This window comes from Saccopteryx bilineata, chromosome 5, assembly GCF_036850765.1.
Source record: "Saccopteryx bilineata isolate mSacBil1 chromosome 5, mSacBil1_pri_phased_curated, whole genome shotgun sequence".
NCBI classification, from domain to species: domain Eukaryota; kingdom Metazoa; phylum Chordata; class Mammalia; order Chiroptera; family Emballonuridae; genus Saccopteryx; species Saccopteryx bilineata.
The window spans coordinates 90,007,182-90,033,295 of NC_089494.1; the positions used below are offsets into that span (position 1 = coordinate 90,007,182).

At 36.7% G+C, this 26,114-nt stretch overlaps 1 protein-coding gene across 2 annotated transcripts in view; it reads right to left on the bottom strand.

The window, feature by feature from the left end:
- The window catches only part of EPC2 (enhancer of polycomb homolog 2), a 132,168-nt gene that overhangs the window by 88,110 nt on the left and 17,944 nt on the right, over positions 1-26,114 (bottom strand). For both annotated transcript variants that reach the window (XM_066280408.1, XM_066280407.1), the window contains exon 2: positions 4,370-4,529. In XM_066280408.1, the coding sequence (XP_066136505.1) occupies positions 4,370-4,529 (160 nt within the window). The remainder of the gene's footprint in view (positions 1-4,369; positions 4,530-26,114) is intronic.

The window sequence follows — 26,114 nt, forward strand, 5'->3', positions numbered from 1 at the left end:
CAACAGTGTATTTCAGTAATGATGGTGGCACAGTAGAAAACACACAGGGAACTGTGGGGGAAAAGGCATAAAGAAAGGTCTTAAACATCATACAAAGATGTTAAAATGTTATCCTGAAAGCAACAGAGAGGCTCTGAAAATTCTAAGTGGATAATAATTACAATGGTGGCAATGTGGACAATGGACTGGAAGGCATGGAGACTAAAGCAGAGACAAGAGGTTTCTGCCAAAGCCCAGGAAAGCAATATAATGGGTGTGAACTAGGCCAACCTACGGTGGCAATTTTGCAATGTCTTTTTCTAGCCAGGCAAATCAGGATTCTTTTAAATCTATCATTTAAAGGAGAAAAAGAAAAATCCAGAACAATATAATCTTAAGTTCCTTGTATTTAAGGGCTTATAAAACAGTTATATGAAAAAAAAATTTTAAGCCTTTTTGAAGAAAAAGTTCAATAACACAAAATTACAGATAACCTGATAGCCAACAATAAGCTTATAGGTAAGCAAATTATGGAATATCAATTTGATGAAAAAGTAATAGACATTTAAATGGGTGCTGGCCATTGGCTCAGTGGTAGAGGGTCTGCCCAGTGTGTGAATGTCCCAGGTTCAATTCCCAATCAGGGCACACAGGAGAAGTGATCATTTGCTTCTTTATCCCTCCCCCTTCTCTCCCCAGCCTCTAGCAGTGATTGACTGGTTTGAGCAAATTGGCCTTGGGCACTGAGAATGGCTCCATGGCCTCTGCCTCAGGTGCTAAAAACGGTTCCATTGCTAAGCAATTAAGCAATAGCCCCAGAAGGGCAGAACATTCCTCCCTAGTGGGCTTGCCTGGTAGATCCCAGTTGGGGCTCATGTGGGAGTCTGCCTCTCACTAAAGTAAAAAAATAAAAAATATAGTGTATATATATAGTGCCCTGGCAGGTTGGCTCAGCAGTAGAGTGTTGGCCAGGCGTGTGGAAGTCCTGCGTTCAATTCCCAGTCAGGGCACACAGAAGAAATGCCCATCTGTTTCTCTACCCTTCCCCCTCTCCTTTCTCTGTCTCTCTTCCCCTTTTGCAGCCAAGGCTCCATTGGAGGAAAGTTGGCCCGAGCACTGAGGATGGCTCCACGGCCTCCACCTCAGATGCTAGAATGGCTATGGTTTCAACAGAGCAATGCCTCAGATGGGCAGAGCATCATCCCCTGGTGGGCATGCCAGATGGATCCCGGTCGGGCACATGTAGGAGTCTATCTATCTGCCTCCCCACCTCTCACTTCAGAAAAACACACACACAAAAAAGTACATATATAGTATGAAAGTATATATTTACATTATGTAGTATATGCTGATAAACTAAAAGATAAGAAAGTTAAAATAGTTTTCTATTATTTTTATTCCATCTTTTTATAATAACAGAATAAAATGAAACCCTGGCCAGTTGGCTCAGTGGTAGAGCATCAGCCCGGTGTGTGGATATCCCGGGTTCAATTCCTGGTCAGGGCACACAGGAGAAGCGCCAATTTGCTTCTCCACCCCTCCCTCTCTCCCTTCTCCCCTCCTGCAGCCATGGCTCAATTGGAGTGAGTTGGCCCGGGTGCTGAGGATGACTCCATGGCCTCATGGGGGCCCACCAGGGGGCAATGCTCTGCCCATCTGGGGCATTGCTCCGTTGTAACCAGAGCCATTCTAGCATCTGAGGCAGAGGCCATGGAGCCATACATGCTTAGCACCTCTGGTGCTAAGAAAAGCTCGGTTGGAGCAATGCTCCAGATGAGCAGAGCACTGCCTCCCTAGTGGGTTTGCCAGGTGGATCGCAATTAGGGTGCATGTGGGAGTTTGTCTCTGCCTCCCTTCCTCTTATTGAATTAAAAAAAAGAAAGACACACACACACGAAAGATTAATGTTTACTGTATCCAATGGGTCTGACCCAGATGGGTACCACCCAATTACTTGATTCCTGGTTTCCTAGAATAGCTTTTACAAATGGTCCTATTGTTTGGCCATACTGCTATTAAAATATATTTTTTAAATTTAATAATTTAGCTTGAAAAATTATTAAAATTCCTATTGTGAATAGCTATCTCCTTCCTTATACAAAGGTAAGGCAAATTCAACAAGCTAAAGGAACTCAAAATGAAAGAACACAGAGGAAACATATCACAAATAATTTTTGCAAGTATGTTTTTCTTGAATGTTTCAGAGAAAAAAAGTCTATGGAAAATGGTCCTGACACCTAAGGGCCTTATAAAAACCACTTAAAAACAATCTAATCAGTCAACAATCATGCCATTTATTAAGGATCTCTAAGCTATGCATTTTAAAGATACAAAGAGAAAATAAAACAGTCTTCTGTCCTCAAGGAACTCACAGTCTAAAAGGACAGAAAGTATGGCTGCAAATAACCACAATGATATATGGTATTCCTCTAATAGAGGTATGTACAAGAAACTGAGATTCGCAAAGAACACAGGTAGAATGAGAAAAGTCAGAGTAAGCTTCAAAGGGAGTTAAGTCTTAAATAAGCTATAGGGAGGGAAAGAAGACTTGAATATGAATAGCATATGCAAGGAATTGAGAAATGTGAAACAGGCAAATATGAATAATTTTTAGTTAGTACCTGTGGTACAGAGAGTGAAGGGAAGAGCAACAGGAAATGAGATTAACAGAACAACTGGAATAAATCAAAGTACCCTGTAGTCAAAATGGAGAATTTAGCTAACTGAATTCTGTCAAGTCTGAACTGCCATCAATTACAAGATGCACCAAGACTTCTGTCCAACAGGAAAGAGAAAAAAACTTTATGCTGGAGTACATTAAGAAGTTTGATAAGACTGCCCCAGAGTACAGCTCTACTACCAGCGCAACAAACACAGTGTAAGGTAAGAAAATAAACTGGCCATGAAGAAAGGAAAAGCAAAGAACTTTAAGGTGGAAGAAGTGGGGGAAATCTTCCCCTGAATATTACACTCCAAACAGGTCTGTAGTGTGAACTAAAGCTACCAGTGTGGTCCAAAACAAACAAAATGAAACAAACAAGCAAAGAATTTAGAATGGTCTCAGATTGGCAGTGTCCTCATATGCCTGGCAGAAACAGATGTAAATTATCTTTAGATAAACCAGACTTCAATTTAGCAATTTAAAATGCAATCTCATTTCAAAGATGACAAATGAAAAATGTACATCTTAGAACTGTTTAAAAAACAGATCTTACAGACACAGTCTTAAGTCTGGCAATGTTTCAGAATTACCTGAGAAAATTTAACAAAAAATTCTTATCATTAGCCTGCATACCAGAAATTCTCATGAGGGAAAATGGGAGAGGGTGAGGTGGGGGATGGAGTATGTGTGTATGTTTAAACACTATTAGACAAACACTAGTATGTCTCTGCAGAATTGATTGAAAACTCTTATTGTAAACAATAAAGAAAAGTAGTATTTTAAGCCAGAGCATAATTCGATCAGACCGGCACCCAGGAAGACCACTCTGGTGCTGGCAGATTTTGCGAAGATGTAGATTAAAGGAGGTTAAGGTCAGGAGAGGAGGGGTAGTAACAGATTATTAAAATAGTTTTAAGGCAAGAGATGTTAATCATTTAAGTAGAAAAAATGGAAAGAAACAGAGTATCAAGCAGGCAGACTTAGAATTTTATAAAAACTAGATGAAGGTAGGCTCTAATTCTAAAAAATTTCAGAACTCGCACCTAATTGGCATTATAGCCCTTAGACCTTTGAGTATAACTTAATTTAGGTATGGTAACCCACCAATTTTTAGCTGTATAGTACGATACAAAAGCCTACACCACATAAACATGAAAAATTCCAAATGCGGCCCTGGCCGGTTGGCTCAGTGGTAGAGCGTCGGCCTGGCGTGCAGAAGTCCTGGGTTCGATTTCCAGCCAGGGCACACAGGAGAAGCGCCCATTTGCTTCTCCACCCCTCCCCCTCTCTTTCCTCTCTGTCTCTCTCTTCCCCTCCCACAGCTGAGGCTCCACTGGAGCAAAGATGGCCCAGGCGCTGGGGATGGCTCCTTGGCCTCTGCCCCAGGCGCTAGAGTGGCTCTGGTCGCAACAGAGCGACGCCCCGGAGGGGCAGAGCATCACCCCCTGGTGGGCATGCCGGGTGGATCCCGGTGGGGCACATGCGGGAGTCTGTCTGACTGTCTCTCCCCGTTACCAGCTTCAGAAAAATACAAAAAAAAAAAAAAATCCAAATGCAACTAACACTCAAAATGATCTCCAAGTTCAGACATGAGCACAGAGGAATTTTAGTCTTTAATGTTTTATATTTCTATTAATCAGTGTATATACATTGAAAAATTAAAATCTCTTTGGGCAAAAGAAAAAAAGGATTTTAAATTACAAACAGAAAGTAATAAATTAAACTTACGCTGAATATGAATGAACTGTTTTGGTTGTTTAAACTCTCCTTTGTACAAGCGATTGTAATAGTTGACGTTGCTCTCTGCCTCAGGAACTGGAATGACCATGCTTTCTTTTTTTTCTCTAAACACTTGCTGCGCTGAAATAGCTCTCTGTAAATGGTGTTCCTGGAAAATATAAGTAGGCAACATAAGTTGTTTTAATAATGTTACTTCAATGTATAATTATATTTAAATTTTACTTTAATAGTGAGATGCTTTAAGAATTAGTTTCTTTGCCGAAGACCAAAAGAAGATACTGCCATCAATCGACCTCCTTTAATACTTGTGTTCATACTGATGTTACCTTAGATGATACAACTTTAATAAGTAAAAATTTTTAAGATTAAATATATACATGTTCACAAACTAACATTTAACATCTTTAACATCTTATTATGAGATTGATCCCTTGTTTGTTAAAGTAATTGAGGTGTTTGCCACCAATAACAAATTAAAAACAAACATGCAATTAACAAAATAATTTTTATCACAAATTTTAAGTATCTTCTGCATTTATATACCTGAAACTTCAACAATACAAAATTCTGAATTGAAAGATAAAATGATGTTCAACAGACAAAAGTTAAACAAAAAGCTCCTATAAAATAAACCCAGATTCTAATAACTTTTCATTACCTCCACCAGTTAGCAGGTGTCCCCAAACTACTGCCCACGGGCTGCATGTGGCCCCCTGAGGCCATTTATCTGGCTCCCCGCCGCACTCCCAGAAGGGGTACCTCTTTCATTGGTGATCAGTGAGAGGAGCACTGTATGTGGCGGCCCTCCAACGGTCTGAGGGACAGTGAACTGGCCCCTTGTGTAAAAAGTTTGGGGACCTCTGATGCATACTTTCTCCCTTGACCCATTATTAATCATTCCCAACAAACCAGCTTTACCCCAAGAGATTCCCCATCATATTCAGATTAAAGGTTAAAAATCACTCTGTGACTTACTAGGTTTCTGTGACCTTATCTCCTACCTCTGTTCCCATCCTTTATTCTAGTTACAACGCCTCTTGTGAATATGTATGTAGAAAAAAGAACCTTGGAAAATACAGAATAGAAAATACCACAAAATGCTAACTATTTAGGTGGCCCTTATTTTCCTTTGTGTGCCCTTTTATATTTACTGAATTTTCTGTAGCATCATTTCACCAGAAGCTGCAATAATTACATGCACTTAACAGAATGCACCAACAAACCATATTTCCCCATGTATAAGATGCTCCCATGTATAAGACGCACCTTAATTTTTTTTGGGAAAAAAGTATTATATAAAATTATTGAACTTATTCATCAAAAAATTGATACAACTCATCTGTGCAAAAAAGCAGGAAATGCAAATAAAAGAATCTACAACTTCTATATAAGATACACCCAGTTTTTAGACCTCAAATTTTTTGAAAAGGGGTATGCCTCATACATGGGGAAATATGGTATATGGATGAAAAGGAAGTTCTTTGGAAAGTAACTTCACAGGGTAATTTAATCACAAATTCCTAACTGGGCAAATCATGATGGATAGTCATGCTCCAGGCATAGAACTTTTTAGTAAAAGGTTTATTTATCTTTACTTTAAGCAAGCCCTGTCCATTGTTTCTGACCATCTATATTAACATACCTTTGAAATGCTCCCTTTCAGACCCCTCTTTCTAAGGGGTGACCAATTTTAACTATCCTGTAATCCTATCCCTGCCTTCCATGCTCCCACCTTCATGGAATCTTTATATTCCCTCCTTAATTACAAATGCATAAAAGAAGCTACAAAACTGTTGTTCTCTGGAGCATCTGAGATCTTGCTCCTCTGCGTATGTCGTCAGTTTGGCTCAAATAAACTCTTACAAAAATTCTCTACAGGTTTGGATGTTTCATACATCAACACATACATAAAGCAAACACTGAGAGAATTAAAGGGAGTATTAAAATAATAAGAGATTTTAATGCACCACTTTTTTTTATCATGCAGTTGTTTGGATTTTTTTTTTTTAGATTTTATTTATTCATTTTAGAGAGAAGAGACAGAAAGAGAGAGAAAGGGGGAGGAGCAGAAAGCATCAACTCCCATATGTGCCTTGACTAGGCAAGCCCCGGCGACCTCAGCATTTCAGGTCGATGCTTTACCCATTGTGCCACCACAGATCAGGCAATGTAACACTTTCGATAATAGAGTAGATCAACAAGAGAGAGTATCAATACAGAAATAGAGGAACTGGTCAACACTACAGACCAAGTGAAACTAACAGACATACACAGAACGCTCCACCCAACAACAGAGGAATACACATTTTTCTCAAGGGCTCACAAACATTCCCCAGGATAGATCATACACTAGGAAACAAAGCAAACTTTATTAAATTTAAGTGGACACTTGATCACTGCTGCACTACTGGTCATTTTATTAAATTTAAGAAGACTGTAATCACACCAAGTATCTTTTACAACCACAATGGAATGAATGAAATCAGAAATCAACAGCAACAGGGAAACTGAAAAATTAAAAAATACAGATGTGGGCAAAAGTAGGTTTATAGTTGTTCTTATGGAAAATAATACAATTAATAATCCAAGAATAAACTATTGCATATTCACAACTATTAATATACTTTTGCCGAGCTCATATATGAAAATTGAACAACACATTTTTAACAACCAAAAGATCAAAATAGAAATCACAAAGGAATTTAGAAAATACTGAGACAAATGAAAACAAAAATACAACATAACAAACTCAAGGGATGCAACAGAATCAATATTAAGAGGAAAGTTTATAGCAGTAAACTCCTACCTATATTTAAAAAGATCTCAAATCAACAACCTAACTTTAAACTTTAAGAAACTAGAAAAAGAACAAACAAACCCAAAATGGCAAAAGAAATATTAGAGCGAAATTAATGAAATAGAGAAAACATAGAGGGAAAAAAAATCAATGAAACCAGAAGTTATGAAAAGACCAACAAAACTGACCAACCCTTAACTCTTTGAGTAGTATGAACATTCATGTACATCCTCGTCTCTTGACCATCCAGAGTATGATCGATTTATTTTAAAAATGTGTAAGGCAACATTAAATTGTAACTGGAACTAATTTTATTTTTTGGAAAAAAAAAAAAAAAAAGAACAACTCACTCCTGAGGGTCAGTGAGCATGAAAAAAACTCAGTACTCAAGGAGGCATAAACCTATATACTAAAAATCAGAATAAAAGAGACATTAAAACTGATGCCACAGGAATAGAATCATAAGAGACTATTACAAACAATTATACACCAATGAACTGGATAATCTAAAAGAAACATATGTCTAGAAACATACAACCTATCAAGACTAAATCATGAAAATAAAAACTCTGAACCTATAACTAATAAGGATATTTATTGAATCAGTAATCAAATACGTCCCAGGAAAGAAAAGCTCGCCACCAGATAGCTTCACTGGAGAATTCTACCAACATATAAGGAATTAATATCAATCCTCTAGACTCTTAAAAAAAAGAAAAAAGAAAAGGGAAAAATTTTCAAACTCCTTTTATGAGGCCAGTATTACTCTGATACCAAAATTAGACAAAAATACTAAAAGGAAGGTTAGAGGAATGAGGAAATGGATAAAGATGGTCAAAAGGTATACACTTACAGCTACAAGATTAATAAAATTCTGGGGATGTAAAGTACATTATGGAGACTATATACCATGACCAAGTGGGATCTATTTGTAGAATGCAATAACATACCAGATACAAAAATTTATCAATATAATACACCATAAGAATGAAAAACAAAAACCACATGAACATTTCAATTAATGCATTAATAAAATTCAACATTCTTTCATAAAATAAAAAAGACTCAACAAACTAGGAACAGAAGAAAATTACCTCAATATAATAAAGGTCATATAAGAGAAGCGCACAGCTAACATACTCAATGGTAAAAAACTAAAAGCATTTCCTTTAAGATCAGAAACAAGTCAAAGATGCTCGCTTTTATCACTTCTATTCAACACAGTACCATAAGTCCTAGTTATACAAATTATCAAAAAGAAAAAAGCCATCCAAATTGGAAAGGAAAAGTAAAATGATCTCTCTCCAAAGATGATGGGATCTTTTTTGTAGAAATCCTAAAGGTTTTCACAAATACATGTTAGAATTAGTAAACAAATTCAACAAAGCTATAGGATAAATCACACAAAATTAGCTGTTTCTATACACTAACAATGAACAATCTGCAAGGGAAATTAAAGAAACAATTCTATTTACAACATTGAAAATAAAATAATACTTAGAAATAAACTTAACCAAGGAGTCAAAAAAGCTGTACATTAAAAACCATATGACATTGCTGAAAGAAATTAAGACATTAGTAAAAAAGAAAGACATCCTGTTTCATGGATTGGGAGACAATTTTTAAAACAGAACTGCCATATGATCAAGCAATTCCCAATGTAATACTGGGTACATATACAAAGAACTGAAAACAAGATCTCAAACAGATATTTGCACACCCATGTTCACTGCGGATATTCACAATAGCCACATGATAAAAGCAACCCAAGATTAATTACTGACAGATGAATGGATAAACAAAATGTGGTATATAAATGTAATGGAATATTACTCAGCCTTAAAATGAAGGGAAATCCTGACACATGCTACAATGTGGATAAACCTTGTGGACATTATGCTAAGTGAAATAAGCCAGCCCCCAAAAGACCAATATGGCATCATTTTATTTATTTGATGTCTGAGCAGTCAAATTCTTAGAAACAGAAAATGGAATGTTAGCTGGCAGGGACTGGAGAGAGCAGGAAAAAGGGAAGTTGTTCACTGGATATGGAGTTCCAGTTTTCTAAGATGAAAACAGTACTAGATGTCTGTTGCATAAAACTGCACATAGTTAATACTATACACTTAAATATGGTTAAAATGGTAACATTCAGGTTGTGTTTTTCATAAGAAAAAAAAAATTCACCAGTAAGTACTTGGTAAAAGTAACCCAAAGCAACCTACTCTAAATATATTTGAATAAAACTATTTCAAAAATAATTTTTAAAATCTTCAGAACCTCTAAACACCAGTAAAAATATTAACTATTATAAATTATATTATTACAATAACTTTAAAATACCAAAAGAATCAGACTAACACCAGACTTTAGAAACATATAATGCAAAAACATCAGTGAAGTAGCATGTTCAGAAACCTCAGTGAATGAAAAGGGTGAATCAAGGATTTTATATCCAGCTACGTACGCTGTCCTCTAAGTATCAAGGATAAAGAAAAGACATTGAGAACTCTGTAGGAGACTTCTGAGGAATTTATTAGAACAGCACTGTTCAACAGAAATATGTAAGCCACAAATGTAAACCTTATTATTTAAATTATTTAGTAGACATACTTACAAAAGTAAAAATATATAATTAATTTTAATAACATTTTATTTAAGCCAATATACATATTCAAAGCATTACCCTTTCAACATGTAATCAATATAAAAATATCTCAGGATATTTTACATTTCTATTCTATAACAAGTCTACAAAATCTAATGTTTTCTTTTTTGTTTTAAATAGAATATCTCAATTCAGACTAGCCATATTTCAAGTGCTCAATAGCCATAAATGATTAGTGGCTACACATAGAATAGTATAGTCCATCTTCACATTGGCTTCATTCAACCAAGAAAAAACTGGAAAACTTCATCAAAATTGCGCGCACACACACACACACACACACACCAAAGATGGGAGAATGAAAATAAAAAACCTCCTCAAATATAGTATTTTTAGAAAAAAGAGCAAAAACTAAAGAAAAAGGGACAGCCAATATAAAAAAAATTTAAACATTAAATATGAGAGTTGAGACCAGTCATGTCCATAAATGTAATTGTCTTACTCATCTATAAAAACAAGATTTTCAACTTGTCTCATAACCTAAGACTCAACTATATGCTCTATACTAAACACACACACACTCTCACTCAAGAGTTTAGAAAGAATAAAATTAAAGGCATTGATGAAAGTTTACCATGTAATGGAAGACAAACAACAAAGACAAGTAGACCTTAATATCAGACATGTAGAATTCAAGCCAAAGAGCAATAAGCATAACCTAAAAACCACACCTTTTGAATATCTATGTATCATTTATGAATATCTATACATCAAATAACATAGCAACCATTTTATGAAGCAAAGCTATAGGATATGCAAGGACTAATAGGTAAGACACACTAAAGTACCTTTAACATACCACTCAGCATAAGGCAAATCAAGTGGACAAAGAACAAGCAAGGATTTACACAACTTAATAAGATAGACTCTATAGTATGATATATATCAAACTTTATACCCAGTACTTTTCTTCTTAAGTATCAACGGAACTTCCATAAAACTATCATATTAATTTAGTTAAGAATTACAAAGAAAGGTATTTTAGATGGAGTAGAAAGTATAAGGAAAAAGTGAAAATTCTCTGAGCATATATACCCTTTGTATAATTCTGAACTGTAGAACAATATTAATGTTTCACATACTCTAAAAACAATTAAAATCAATGAAGATGTAAGGAGAATCCAAAATAGAGTACAAGAGAAACAAATAAAAACCTTGGCCCTGGCCAGTCGGTTCAGTGGTAGAGAAACTGGCCCTGTGTGTGGATGTCCTGGGTTCGCTTTCCAGTCAGGGCACACAGGAGATGTGACCATCTGCTTCTCCACTTCCTCCCCTTCTCTCTTTCTTATCTCTTCCCCTCCCACACACAGTCAGTGGCTTGACTGGTTCGAGCATCAGTCCATGTGCTGAGAATAACGAGTTGGTTCCAGCTCAGCCGCATGCACAAAAAATAGTTCAGCTGACTGTAGCATCATCAGCCCTAGACAGGATTGCTGGGTAGATCCTGGTCAGGGTGTATGTGGGGGTTTATCTCCCCTCTTCTCAACTTGGAAAAGAAATAGAAACTGAAAAGAAAGAAACCTCATTTATTAGAAGTGAATATTCATATAACTAGCATGAAGGAGACAGAAAAGAATTTAAGTTCTTTTGGAAAATAATGATGTGAGGCTTATCTGTAAAACTAATATACTTCAAAGGATTGTTGCAACAATTATATAAGTTAATAAAGAACTCAAAATAGTTCATGGCATACTATAATGGATAAAAGCTTCTTCATTTTATTAAAACATATCACAAAGGTACAATATTCAAAATAGTAAAAATTTAAGAACAAAAGCAAAAATAAAATTGAGAAATTTTGACAATTAAAGACCTTTTCAACACCTATTCTTTTTTATTTATTTTTTTGTATTTTTCCGAAGCCAGAAACGGAGAGGCAGTCAGACAGACTCCCGCATGCGCCCGACTGGGATCCACCCGGCATGCTCACCAGGGGGCGATGCTCTGCTGCGACCAGAGCCACTCTAGCGCCTGGGGCAGAGGCCACAGAGCCATCCTCAGTGCCTGGGCCATCTTTGCTCCAATGGAGCTTTGGCTGCAGGAGGGGAAGAGAGAGACAGAGAGGAAGGAGAGGGGGAGGGGTGGAGAAGCAGATGGGCGCTTCTCCTGTGTGCCCTGGCCGGGAATCGAACCCGGGACTCCTGCACGCCAGGCCGCCGCTCTACCACTGAGCCAATTGGCCAGCGCCTCAACACCCATTCTTAACAAAAATTTCCCTGACAGCAAGAAAGAAATGTCTTCAAGTTGAGACAAGCACTTAAGGATAACCTACATTTAACATCATACCTACTGGTCAAAGACTGAATGTTTTCCTCCTAAGACCAGTAACAAGCCAAGGAAGTCTATTCTTACCATGTCTAGTCCACATGTTACCAAAAGTTCTAGCCAGTGCAGAGAGAGAAGAAAAATTTGTATTGCTCCAAAAGCAATACAAATTGGAAACTAAAAAGTAAAACTGCACATGATATGGTCACACAGGGAGACAACCCTAAGGAATTTTAGCAGAGCTGATAAAACCAAAAGGTAAATTTAACAAGATTGCAAGTCAATATTCAGAATTCAATTTTATTTTATGTAACTGAAAAATAGGGCAGGGGAGCAGTATCATTTACAACAGCATCAGAATGAAACACTTAGGGTTTATTTAACAAAAAAATGTGCCAACTTGAACATCAACTTAATAAATGGAGAAATCTAACATGTTCATGGACTGAAATGTTAGATAACATTAAAAAAAAAACTTTTCTCAGGTACATTTCCCCCTAAATTGATCCAGATACTTCATCAAAATCCCAATCAAAACCCTAATAGGTTTAAAAAACCTCAGAAATGGACAAGCTGAGTCTAAAATTCATATGGAAAAGCAAAAGAAATAGAAGAGACAAAGCAATCTTATTTTTTAAAGCACGAGAAAGAGAGGGGGTGAGGAGAGGGAGGACAGACAGGAAGGGAAAGAGATGAGAAGCATCAATTCTTTGTTGTTACACCTTAGTTGATCATTTTCATTAATTATTTTCTCATATGTTTCTTGATGAGAAGGGTGGAGGGCCCTTCAGCCAAGCCAGTGACCCTGCGCTCAAGCTGGTGAGCCCTCGCTCAAGCCAGATGAGCCCGCACTCAAGCCAGCAACCTCAAGGTTCTGAACCAGGGTCCTCTGCATCCCAGGTCTACTCTATCCACTGCACTACCGCCTGGTCAGACGAAGAGCCAAAACAAACTTGAAGAAAGAATAAATGTGAAGAACATACATAATTTGAATGCAAGCTAAATTATAAAGCTAAGTTAATCAACAACAGTGTTTACTGGCATAAGGATGAACATATTAAAGCAATGAAGATAAAAGGAGTTTAGAAACAGACCCACATACACACAGGTAATGCATTTTAGACTAAGTGCCAATAAAATGGGGGTAAGAATAGTCTTTTCAGCAAATGGTCCACACATGAGCTGCTAAGAAAATTAATCTAATGTTCCTACCTCACACTACACACAAAAATTAAGTCAAAATAGATCACAGCCTTAAACATAAAGCTTAAACTTATAAATAACATCTATAAGAAAATGTAGGAGAAAAAATCGTAGTGACCCTGAATTTGCCAAAGATTTCTCAGGACAAATTATAAATGGAAGAATTAACAAACAGAACTTTCTCAAAATTAAAAAACCATGCTTTTCCAATTACATTCTTAAGAAAAAAAGACAAACCAGACTAGGAAAATAAGTCACTAAATGAGGGTGAGGCAAAAGTAGGTTTGTAGTTATGAGTACACAAAACAGTTTATTCGGTATTATTTATTAATTATTGTATTATCTTCCATACGAATAACTAGATATAAAGAACTTTTATAACTCCATAAGAATATAACTCAATTTTTAAAGAAAGTGGGCCAATGATTTATACAGACATTTCACAAAAGATACAGGAATGACAAATAAACACTTAAACCACAGAAAGTTTTGACTACCCACAAACTGATTAAAATTAAGAAACTGCCCACACCAATTGTTGGAGTGTTAAATGATATCACTACTCCGGAAAACTGCCAGGTAGTTTCTTTTAAAGTAAATATACATTTATAACATGACTCAGCAATCCTACTTGCTAAGTAGGTATCCGAGAAGTGAAATGCATGTCCACAAACAACTTGCATTAACTGCAATTTTACTCGCAATAGCAAAAAACTGGAAACAATTCAAATGCACATGAACAGGTGAATAAATAAAGTAAATGCATTTATTCAATAGAATAATTGGTTAAAAGAAAAAAAAAGAATGGGGGCAAACTAGTCACATACACAAAAGGATCTCAAAAGTAGACTTAGTAACAACCACACAGAGGCGGCTACTGTGTATGGTTCCCTTTACCTTAAGTTTGAGAACAGACAAAACAACCTACAGTGATCATAATCAAAACAGTCGTTTCTTGCAATGGGGGTGAAGGATATGACTGAAAAAGGTTAAAAGGGACTTTTATATAAAGGGAACTAAAACGTTCTATTTTGTTTGGGGTACTGGTTACACTAGTCTATTTCTTTTTTTAAAACACAGAACCACACACAAAATACCTGGTTTCTACTATAAAGTATAAAGCAATATTTTAAAGTCTAGAAAAATTAACTTGTGAGGTAAACAAAAATTTAACATAAACAAACATGATGGCTGGCAATACTGTAATGAGTAAAAAACACTTTCGAGAATGAGTGCTAGATTGGGCGCACCAGCCTAAGCGTGGAGTTGGTGGCTTGAGCATATGATCGTAGACATGACCCCATAGTCGCTGGCTTGAGCCCAACAGTTGCTGGCTTGGAGCCCAAGGTCGCTGGCTTGAGTAAGGGGTCACTAGCTCTGCTGTAGCCGCCCCACACATCAAGGCACATATGAAAAAGCAGTCAATGAATAACTAAGGTGCCACAATGAAGAGCTGATGCTTCTCATCTCTCTCCTTTCCTGTCTGTCCCTATCTGTCCCTCTCTCTCTGACACACACACACACACACACACACACACACAAACCTGAGTGCTAGATAATGTGTTAAAATGTAAATTGGCATGTTCTAGAGAACAGTTTGTTAATACGTTTCTAACGCTTAAAAATCTGTCAGTTAACAATAATTAAAATAAGTAAAACTGTGAACAACCACAGTAATTGTAATTTAGTATATCCATATGGACTTCTAAACTGCCATTTAAAACTTCTTGAAAAATAATATTTGATAATGCTTATACATTAAGTAGAAAAATCAGGAAACAAAATCACATATTGAAGACAATCTCAAATAGAGTAAGAAATCGATGACAAGTGATGGAATGCATAAATGCAAAATTAAAAAATTAAAAAAAAAAAAAGGTGGAAAGAAATAGGCCAAAGATTAGGTAGTGAAATTGTAGATGATCTCTATTGTCTTCTCTACATTTTCCAAAATTTACTCAGAGTATTCATTACAGAAAGCAACCAGTGCCAATCATTCCCCCCCCTTCTTTTCCAAGTGAGAGGAGGGGAGATAAGACAGACTCCTTCCTGCATGTGCCTCAACCATGATCCACCTGGCAACCCCTGTCTGGGGCTGATGCTCTCTGCGCATCTGAGGCCATGCTCGCATCTGAGTGATTTTTTAGCACCTCAGGCAGAGGCTCCAGCAGAACCAATTGAGCCATGGCTGTGGGAGGGGAGGGGAAGATAAAGAAAGTGAGAGTGAGAGAAAGAAGAAGGAAGGAGGAGAAGCAGATGGTCACCTCTCCTGTGTGCCCTGACCAGGAATTGAACCTGGGACATCAATATGCCAGGGTGATGCTCTACCACTGAGCCAACTGGTGAGGGCCAGCGCCAATCTTTAAAACCACTTAAATTCTGAAATTGATCTGGTATCCAATTCAAAATTAAAGAAAGAGATGAAAAAAGACAAAATAAAAAAGATTCTGGATAAGTCCTTATACTATCTATTTAAAAATGCTTTTCTTCTTGTACTTTCTAAGTCTGATTCTCAGCCCTAGCAACATACTAAATTACCTGGAAGGTCAACTATACCGTATTTTTTGCTCCATAAGATGCACCTGACCATAAGACACACCTAGGGTTTTAAGGAGGAAAATAAGAAAAAAAATATTCTGAACCAAATGGTGTGTTAAAATATTTAATAAAACACCATATTTTTCGCTCCTTAAGACGCACGGACATTTTCCCTTCCACTTTTGGGGGGAAAAAGTGCGTCTACTAGAGAAAAAATACGGTAGATTATATGAGAGACAAAAGTGGCAGCAGTAATCAGTTAAAAGCCTTCAGCACCTGACTTTCATTCTGACAAAGATGAAATACATGCAATGAAATATTAGTATTCAGTCATAAAGAAAAATGTAGTACTGATGTATGCTACAACAGGGATGAAGTTTAAAAACATAATACTATGTAAAAGAAGTCCACATATTATATGATTCCACTTATAAGAAACATAAAGAGATAGACAAACCTTTAGAGAAAGAAAGTATATAAGCAGTTGCCAGAGTGCTGGGTGGTAGGGGAACAGAATGGAGAGTGACTAATAGATTCAGGGTTTCTTTCTAGGATGATGAAAGTGTTCAGAAACAAAATAGTTGTTACACTGCAGAACACAGTGAATATACAAAAAACTATGGAGTTGCACATTTTAAATTATGTTATATGAATGTTTTTATCACAATAAAAGAAAATTGCAGCCCGGGCTGGACTGCTTGTGGAGTATCATCCTAATTCACAAAGGTGCAAGTTTGATTCCCGGTCAGGGCACATACAGGAACAGGTTGGTCTCCCCTCCATCTTTCTCTCTTTTCCCCATCTCTTCCCCTCCTGCAGCCATGGCTCCATTACAGCGAGTTGGCTCCAGGTGCTGAGGATGGCTTTGTGGCCTATGCCTCAGGCACTAAGGATAGCCTGGTTGCTGAGCAACAGAGCAACGCCCCAGATGGGCAGAGCATCCCCCATTGAGGGCTTGCCAGGTGGATCCTGGTCAGGGCACATGCAGGAGTCTGTCTCTGCCTTCCCTCCCCTCACTTAATAAAATAAGTAAATAAATAAATAAATAAGAGTTGCCAGGCTGTGGAGCAAAAGAATGTACTACAGCAGAGCGTAGAAGACTTCATGAGTCGCAGAGACAGAAATAAGAGTCCAGGAAGTCTAAGGCACCTAAATTTCAGAGGACCAAAGTACCAAAGAGGAAACAATTACACAGAAAACCCAGGAAATCTGCAGACGGGTCCCTGAAGTATTCAGCAGAATACTCGCACGCACACTTATGTGAAGAAACTACTTGACATTGGAGAAAGAACTACCCCAAATAATTAGAGGGAAAAGTGCCTGTCACTCAGGGTCATACTAGAAAAAACTGTCAACCTAAAATTCTATATCCAGAATAGCTTTCAAAAGCAAAGCAAAATTCAGAGATCTATTGTAAAGAAATGTGCATAGTTATCAATACTATAATGTGCACTTACTGTTAAAAGGATAAATTTATGTTATGTGCTTTACCACAAACAGAAACGGTGAAATAGACATGCAAAAGCTGAATGCATTCATCACTGGCAGACCAGCATTACAAGAAATGTTAACAGAAATCCTTTGGTAAAAAAGAAAATACCACCAGATGAAATCTGGATACGAGACAAATTGATGAAAGGCAGGAATAGTGATAACTACAGGGACAAATATATATATTTTTTTCATACTATTTTCAAGTATTTGAAAACTAATTAGTTGTTTAAATAAAAATAATAAGAATGTATTATAGGGCTTATTTATGAAAAAATGTATGAAAACAACAGCATAAGGGCTAGGCAGGGACAAATCGAAGTACACTATTGTATTACACTACACATGAATGTTACATCACTTGGAGGCAGAATGTGATTACGTAAAAATGTGTATTATAATCCCCAAATCATAGGTTCTCAACTTTGGCACAACTGACCTCCTGGATAAGAATTCTTTGTTTTATGAGGCTTCCTTGTACACTGTAGAATGTGTAGCAGCACTCCTGACCTCCATCCACGAGATGTCAGTAGCATGCCCCAAGGCATAAAATTAAAAATGTTTTCAGACATTACCAAGTGTCCTCTTGGAAATATGTAAATCAGACCCTATTTAGAGTCATATTCCTAAAACAATCACTAAAGTTATTGCTAATGAGCTAAAAATGGAAAAAATGGAATCACAAAAAGGCAGAGTAAGAAGAAAAAGGAACAAATAACAGTAAAAACAGAAAATAAAATGACAGAGTGAAACCTAACCATATAAAAAAATCACATTAAGTCTCAGTAAAATAGGAATGGGGAGAACTTCCTCAACTTAATAGCTAGTATCTACAAAAAACTACAATATCATAGTTTATGGTGAGAAACTTAAGGCGTTTCCACTAAGACCATTTACAAGGTAAGAATATCCCCTCTTACACCACTTTGTTTCAACATCATACTGGATGTTCTAGCCTAACTAATGCAATGAGACAAAAAAAAAAAAAAAAAAAGAAATAAAAAATATACAGACTGGGAAAAGACCTAAAACTGTCATTGTTTACTATGACAGGATCATCTATGTAGAAAATCTGAAAGAACTGACAAAAAAAAAAAAAAAAAAAAAAGAACCAATCAGTGATTTATATAGTAAGGTTGCAGGATTCAAGGTCAATATACAAAAGTAAATCACTTTCCTATAAACCAGCAATGAACAAGTGGAATATGAAATTCAAAACATTATAGCCCTGGCCAGTTAGCTAGCTCAGTTGGTTAGAGCTTCGTCTGGATACACAGAGGTTGCTGGTTCGATCCCCAGTTAAGGCCCATGCAGGAACAGATTGATGTTCCTGACTGTCTCTCTAAAATCAATCATTAAAAATAACTACCATTTACATAAGCAACACCTCAAATGAAATATTTAGGTATAAATCTAACAAAATATATATAATAGCTATGAGGGAAGAATCATAAAAATCTGAGGAACAAAATCAATGAACAAGTCATAGCCCAATAGCTCAGTTGGCTAGCACGTCATCCCAGTATGCAAAGGTTGTGGGTTCAATCCCTGGTCAGGGCACATATACAAACAGACTGATGTTTCTGTCTCTCTCCCTTCCTCTCTCTTTGATATCAATAAAATAAGATTAAAATTTTTTTTTAAATCAAAGAACGAAATAAATGAAGATATTCCATATTCATGAATAAGAAGACTTAAAATTGTCAAGATGTCAGTTCTTCCCAACTTCATCTATAGGATGGGGCAAAAGTGGGTTTACAGTTAAGTATATGAAAGTTTATTTTTGTATTATTATTTAGTATTGTATTATTTTCCATATGAACAACTGTAAACCTACTTTTGCCCCACCCTGTATATAGATTCAATGAATCCCAATCAAAATCCCAGCAAGTTATTGTGTAGATATTGACAAATTATTCTAAAGTTTACATGGAAAGATAAAGTCGTACATTAGCTAACAAAATATTAAAGAGGAGCAATGTTGGAAGACCAACACTGCTGAATTAAAGACTTATACAGCTACAGTAATCAAGACAGTGTGTATTGGGAAAACAGATCAATGGAATAGAACAGAGAACCCAGAAATAAACCCATATAATTCTCTCCTTTTTGATAGAGAAGCAAAGGCAATATAATAAGAGCATTTTTTTTCAACAAATGGTGCCTGAACTGGACGGTCACATGAAAAAAAATCTAGACACCAACATACCCTTCACAAAAATTAAAACAAAACAGAATCACAGACCTAAATATAAATTGCAAAAAAAGTAACAGGAGAAAACTTGATGACCTTAGGTACAGCACTGATGTTTTAGATACAACACCTAAGGCATCATCATGAAAGAAATAATTAATAACATCTCACCAAAGAATATATGCAGATAGAAAATAAGCATAGGAAAAGATGTTTCATTTCATTTATCATCAGGGGAAACAAAACTAACATGAGATACCACTGCACATTTACTAGAATGACAAAAAATCCTGAACATTGACAATATCAAATGCTAATGATGTGGAACAACAGGAACTCTCATGCATTATTGGTGGTGATGCAAAATGGTATAGGCCAGTTCGGAAGACAGTTTGGAAGTTCCTTACCAAACAAAACATGCTTTTACCATACAATCTGCAATTGTGCCCCCTTGGTATTTACTCAGAGGCTGAAAACCTAAGTCCACAAAACACCTGCCACTGAATGTTTACAGCAGCCTTACTCATAACTGTCAAAATCTGGAAGCAATCAAGATATCCTTCAGTAAGTGAATGGATCAACAGTGGAATACATCATTCAATGCTATAAAAGAAATGAGCTATCAAGCCACGAAAAAAAACCAAAAGAATCTTAAATGCATATTACTAAGTGAAAGAAGCCAATCTGAAAAGGCTACATATTGTATAATTCCAACTATATGACATTTTAGAAAATGCAAAACAATGGAGACAGTAAAAATAAACAGTAGTTATGGGGGGTGGAGCCCAGAGCGATAAGCAGAGCATCGAAGATTTTTAGGGCAGTGAAAATACTCTATATACCATAATGATGGGTATGTGCTATTATACATTTGTTTAAACCTATAGAATGTACACTAGGAGTGAACTGTAATGTAAACTATGGACTCTGGGTGATCATGGTTTGTCAATATAGTTTCATTAATTGTAACTAATGTACCATTCTAGTAATATAGATGCTGACACATCAAGGAAGGTGATGAATGTGTGGAAATGGGGGTGTATGGGAAACCTCTGTCCCTTCCCCTCAACTTGCTGCCTAAAACAAAAGTCCTAATTTAAAAAACCACATTAAATGTAAAAGGTCTAAACACCACAATTAAGAACAGATAATGCCAGATTAGATTTTTTAAAAGATCCAATTATAAGCTCCTAATAAATGCACTTTAAATAAAGACACAAATAGGTTAAAAGTAACAAAAAAAAAAAAAGATAAAAAAAGAAAGAAAAAGATATAGCATGATAACACTAACTAGTCAGAAATATTTATACTTGAGTGTGGCCATATTAACATCCAACATAGATTTCAGACCACTGAAAATCACCAGGGATTTAGAAGTTTATTTCACACTGTTTAAGAGGGTCCATTAGTCAAGAAGACATAACCACGTCACTCATTTATGCACTTAACAACAGAGCTTCAAGATACATAAAATAAAAACTAATGTAACCTAAATGATACACATATACACAATTAAGAGATTTTACTACCACATTCACAATAGTAGACAAAATACAGTACATAGAAAATCAGCTGACACAGAACCATTTAACGTGATGTGACTTTTACCCATCAAAGGCAGCATACAGCTTCTTTACGTGTTCAAAGGGAACATTTACCATGACAAAATATACCTGAACCATATTACAAGTTTTAAAAAACTTATAAGAATTTGGCCCTGGCCAGTTGGCTCAGCGGTAGAGCATTGGCCCGGCGTGTGGAAGTCCCAGGTTCGATTCCCAGCCAGGGCACACAGGAGACGCACTCATCTGTTTCTCCACCCTTCCCCCTCTCCTTTTTGTCTCTCTCTCTTCCTCTCCGGCAGCCAAGGCTCCATGGGAGCAAAGCTGGCCCAGGCACTGAGGATGGCTCCATGGCCTTCACCTCAAGAGCTAGAATGGCTCCAGTTGCAGCAGAGCATCGCCCCTTGGTGGGCATGCCCGGTGGATCCCGGTTGGGCGCATGCGAGAGTCTGTGTGTCAGCTGCCCCCTTCTCACTTCAGGGAAAAATACAAAAAACAAACAATAAAACCCCATAAGAATTCAAATCATACGAACTATGCTCTCAGACTAGGATGCAATCAAGTTAGAAACTGGTAACAGAAAGATCTCTATGAAACCATTAAATATTTGGAAACTAAATACAGGAAGTCCCTGGGATAGAAACAAGATCTGTTCTATAGGTTTGAAAATGTCTTAAGTATTTATATGCAAAGGTGAAAATAAATACTAGGTTAAGACAAAAATGTCTAAGTTGCATTCAGAGGTAAATGCACCTGTTCCAACTTACACACATATTCACCTTGATAACAAACCTATAGCTTGACTGGGTGGTGACGCAGTGGATAGAGCATCAGACTGGGACGCAGGTTCGAAACCCCAAGGTCACCGGCTTGAGCAAAGGGTCACTTGCTCTGCTGTAGCCCCACCACCACTCTTGTCAAGGCACATACGAGAAAGCAATCAAAGAATAACTGAGGAGCTGCAACAAAGAATTGATGCTTCTCATCTCTCTCCCTTCCTGTCTGTCCCTCTGTCTCTCTCTCTGACACACACACACACGAAAAAACTTACAGAATTTATCTGTAACCTGCGGACTGCCAGTAATGTATTTCTAAACAATCACAGAACAAAGAGATTAAAAGGGAAATTAGTATCTTAAGCAGCACTTAGAAATTTATAGCACTAAACACATACTAAAATAAAAACAAGGTCTCAAATCAATGACCTTAAGAAACTAGAAAAAGAGCAAATTATTAAATAGAAAAAGTAGAAGGAAATAAAATCAAAATGGAAATCAATGAAATAGAAAACAAAATCAGTGAAACTGATAAACTTCTAGCCAGATTAATCAGGAAAAAGAAGACACAAATTACCAATGTCAGAAACAAGAGAGGAGAGAATATTATGAACACCTTCATGCCAGTAAACTCCTAGATGAAACAAAGCTCATATTGAAAGAAATGATTAACTTTATATCTATCAAAGAAATTGTAGTTAAAAAACTTCATACAAAGACACTCCAGAGACAGATGGCTTCACTGGTGAATTTTACCAAATATTTGAGGAGAAAATAATACCAACTCTAAACAAATTTTTCCAAGACATTGAAGTGGAAGGAATACTTCCCAATTCATTCTATAAAGCCAGTATTACTGATGACAAAGCCATAAAAAGACATTACAAGAAAACTACAAATACTCCTTGTGAACAAAGATGCAATCACTGTAAACAAAAATTTAGCACATAAACCTGACTGTGTAGCTCAGTTGGTTAAAGTTGAGGGTTTGGTCCCCGATTAGGGGACCAAATAATGCATAAATAAGTGGAACAACAAATTGATGTTTTTCTCTCACTCCCTCTCTAAAATCAATTTTTTTTCAAAATTTAGCAAATGGAATCCAACAACATAATAAAAGGACAATACATGACCAAATGGGGTTTATTCTAGGAATGCAGCATTGGTTTATATTCAAAATCAGTGTAATTTATCAAGTAATACATCAAAAAGAGAAAAACAAGTATAATCATCTCCATACACAAAAGAAAAACAAACACCATTTACAAAACCCAACTTGCCATTCCAAAAATTTTTAGAAAACTAAAAACAGAAGAGAATTTCTTCAACCTGATGAGGGGCATCAACAGAAAAACCACTATTACCATCATACTTAAGTGAAATACTGAATACTCTTTCCCTAATAGAATTAGGAGCAAGATAGGGACTTCTGTTCAATACTGTACAGTGAGTCCTAGTCAGTGTAATAACCAGATGAGAGGGAGGCAGGCAGAAAGACAGAAAGACGGAAAGAGTGGGTGAGCATCCAGACTGGGAAAGGAAGAAGTAAAACTGCCTTTATGCACAGACCCACATGATCCTCTATATTGGAAATACACAAAACAAAACAAAAACCACAAACCCTTCTAAAACTAATAAAAGTAAGTTTAGCAACACTGCAGGACACAGGATCAATATACAAAATCAACCATTTCTATGTGCTAGTTACAAACACATGTAAGTTAAATTACAGATTAATCAAGACAAAGATCCCAGTTCAATCTTTGGCAAAGTCTTCACCTAGGTGAGAGCAAAGTTAGGCTTCTCAATTCTAGCAAAAGAATTTTAGTTATACAACTCATATGCCTAGTATTTAAAATAAACTGGAATCTTTTTTCATTTAGCACATTTATTTTTATTTTTTTGAGAGAGGGAAGAAGGGGGAAAAGGGGGAGGGGAGGGGAGGGAAGGGCTAGCACATATCTTTTCAAATATTTCATTTTTTAATTACTTGTGTTATTTTCTATCTAAGAATCCATGACAGAGTTAACTCTTTAACCAACCATATCTTTCAGTCTTTCAACTACAAGGCTGGCACTCAAACAGAGTCTAGACTATCCAGTTCCTCCTTAGAAAGCCCAGATAATCAGCATTTAGGGGAGAAGTCCAAGGCAATGGCTCTCAAACTTTAGTGTACTTTAGAATCACTAGTAAGTCTCATTTCAAAATATACTGCTGAGCCAAACCACCAGAATTTCTAATTCAGTAGGTCTGAGGTGGAAACAGACAATTTGCATTTCTAACAAGTTCCCAAATGACAATAAAGCTATAAAATGGGGGACTACACTTAGAATTACCACTCTGAAGCACAGCTACTAAGACAATAGTCCTCTAGAAGTTATAAAGCAATGTGATAAAGTAATTTTGTGTTCTAAAACTAATGATTTAAAAATAGTGGCCTTGTTGTTTGACTAGGTAGTAGCACAGTGGATAAAGCATCGGACTGGGAGACACAGAGGACCCAGGTTTGAAACACCGAGGTTGCCAGCTTGAGCGTGGGCTCACCAGTTTGAGCGCAGGGTCGCTGGCTTGAGTGTGGGATCATAAACATGACCCCATGGTCGCTGGCTTGAACAAGGGGTCAATGGCTCAGCTCTAGCCTCCCCATCAAGCACATATGAGAAAGCAATCAATGAACAATTAAGGTGCTGCAACAAAGAATTGATGCTTCTAATCTCCCTCCTTTCAGTCTGTCCTTGTCCGTCCCTATCTCTGTCTCTCTCACTTAAAAAAAAATAGTGGCCTTGTTTCTCTACATCTTTCTTTTATTTAATTTTTCTAGTAGCTCATTTTTATTATACTTGAAAAAAGTATTAGCAAGCTATGAATTATTTTTTTTTAACTGGTCTTTCACCACAATTTTTGAAAACTATTAGCCTAATGAACATGGCATCCATCGATTCCTCTACTATTCAAAGTACCATCTTTGTAGGTAAAGTTATATTTATTTCCTTAACTTTACCTCCCAAAGAGATACATCAGCTTTAGCTAAAAGTCAATAAAACAAAAAGTCACCTTATTAAGGTTTCTGTTTTTCTGTAAAACTGTACAGTGTGTCCGTAAAGTCATGGTGCACTTTTGACCGGTCACAGGAAAGCAACAAAAGACGATAGAAATGTGAAATCTGCATCAAATAAAAGTAAAACTCTCCCAGTTTCATACCTATTCAGTGCACTTCGATGTGGGCTCACGCACAGATTTTTTAGGGCTCCTCAGGTAGCTGTCCCATATAGCCTCTACAGACTCGTCACTGACTGATGGCCTACCAGAACCGGGTTTCTCCACCAAACTGCCGGTTTCCTTCAACTGCTTATCCCACCAAGTAATGTTATTCCTATGTGGTGGCGTTTTGTTCTAAACGCGCTGATATTCACGTTGCACTTTGGTCACGGATTCAAATTTAGCGAGCCACAGAACACACAGAACTTTCCTCTGCACTGTCCACATCTCGACTGGCATGGCTGTGGGCTGCTCCGCTGTATACACGGTGTTACGTCATCACCTGCACATGCGCACATGCTGCCACATCATCCTACAGAAACTGGGAGGCTTTTCCTTTTATTTGCTGCAGCTTTCACATTTCTATCGTCTCTTGTTGCTTTCCTGTGACCGGTCAAAAGTGCACCATGACTTTACGAACACACTGTATTTAAAGATATTTATCAATTAAACAGGTAAGTGCCATTTGCAATAAATTCCTATTAGAATTTAATAACAGAGTAAAGATTTTTCTCATCTGAAAAACAGCTATGTTCAATTTTAAATAAATAAGAATTGAATCACCCAAAGCTTCTTCTTCCTTTTTAACTACCTGTGGGAATGTAAAATAAGCAATGTGAGCGAAGGGGCTTTAATGGCTGGAATAACTGATATTGTAAGTAAAAACATAAAAGTAAAAGCAATCTTATTGTGTCAAAATATTTTACCACAAGCATTACTGTATAATTCTAGAATATTTGACTCATAGATCAACTTTTGGAGAACTCTGCTACAAGTTACATAATACTAAGTTGTTTCACTTGACATAGTAGCAAATGTTTACTTTTTAATCAAATTATTAGGGTTTTTGTTTTGTTTTTAAGCCAGAGAGAAAGAGACAGAGAAAGACAGGAAGGGAGAGAGATGAGAAGCATCAACTCGTAGTTGCAGCACTTTTAGTTGTTCATTGATTGCTTCTCATCCGTGCCTTGACTGGGGGGC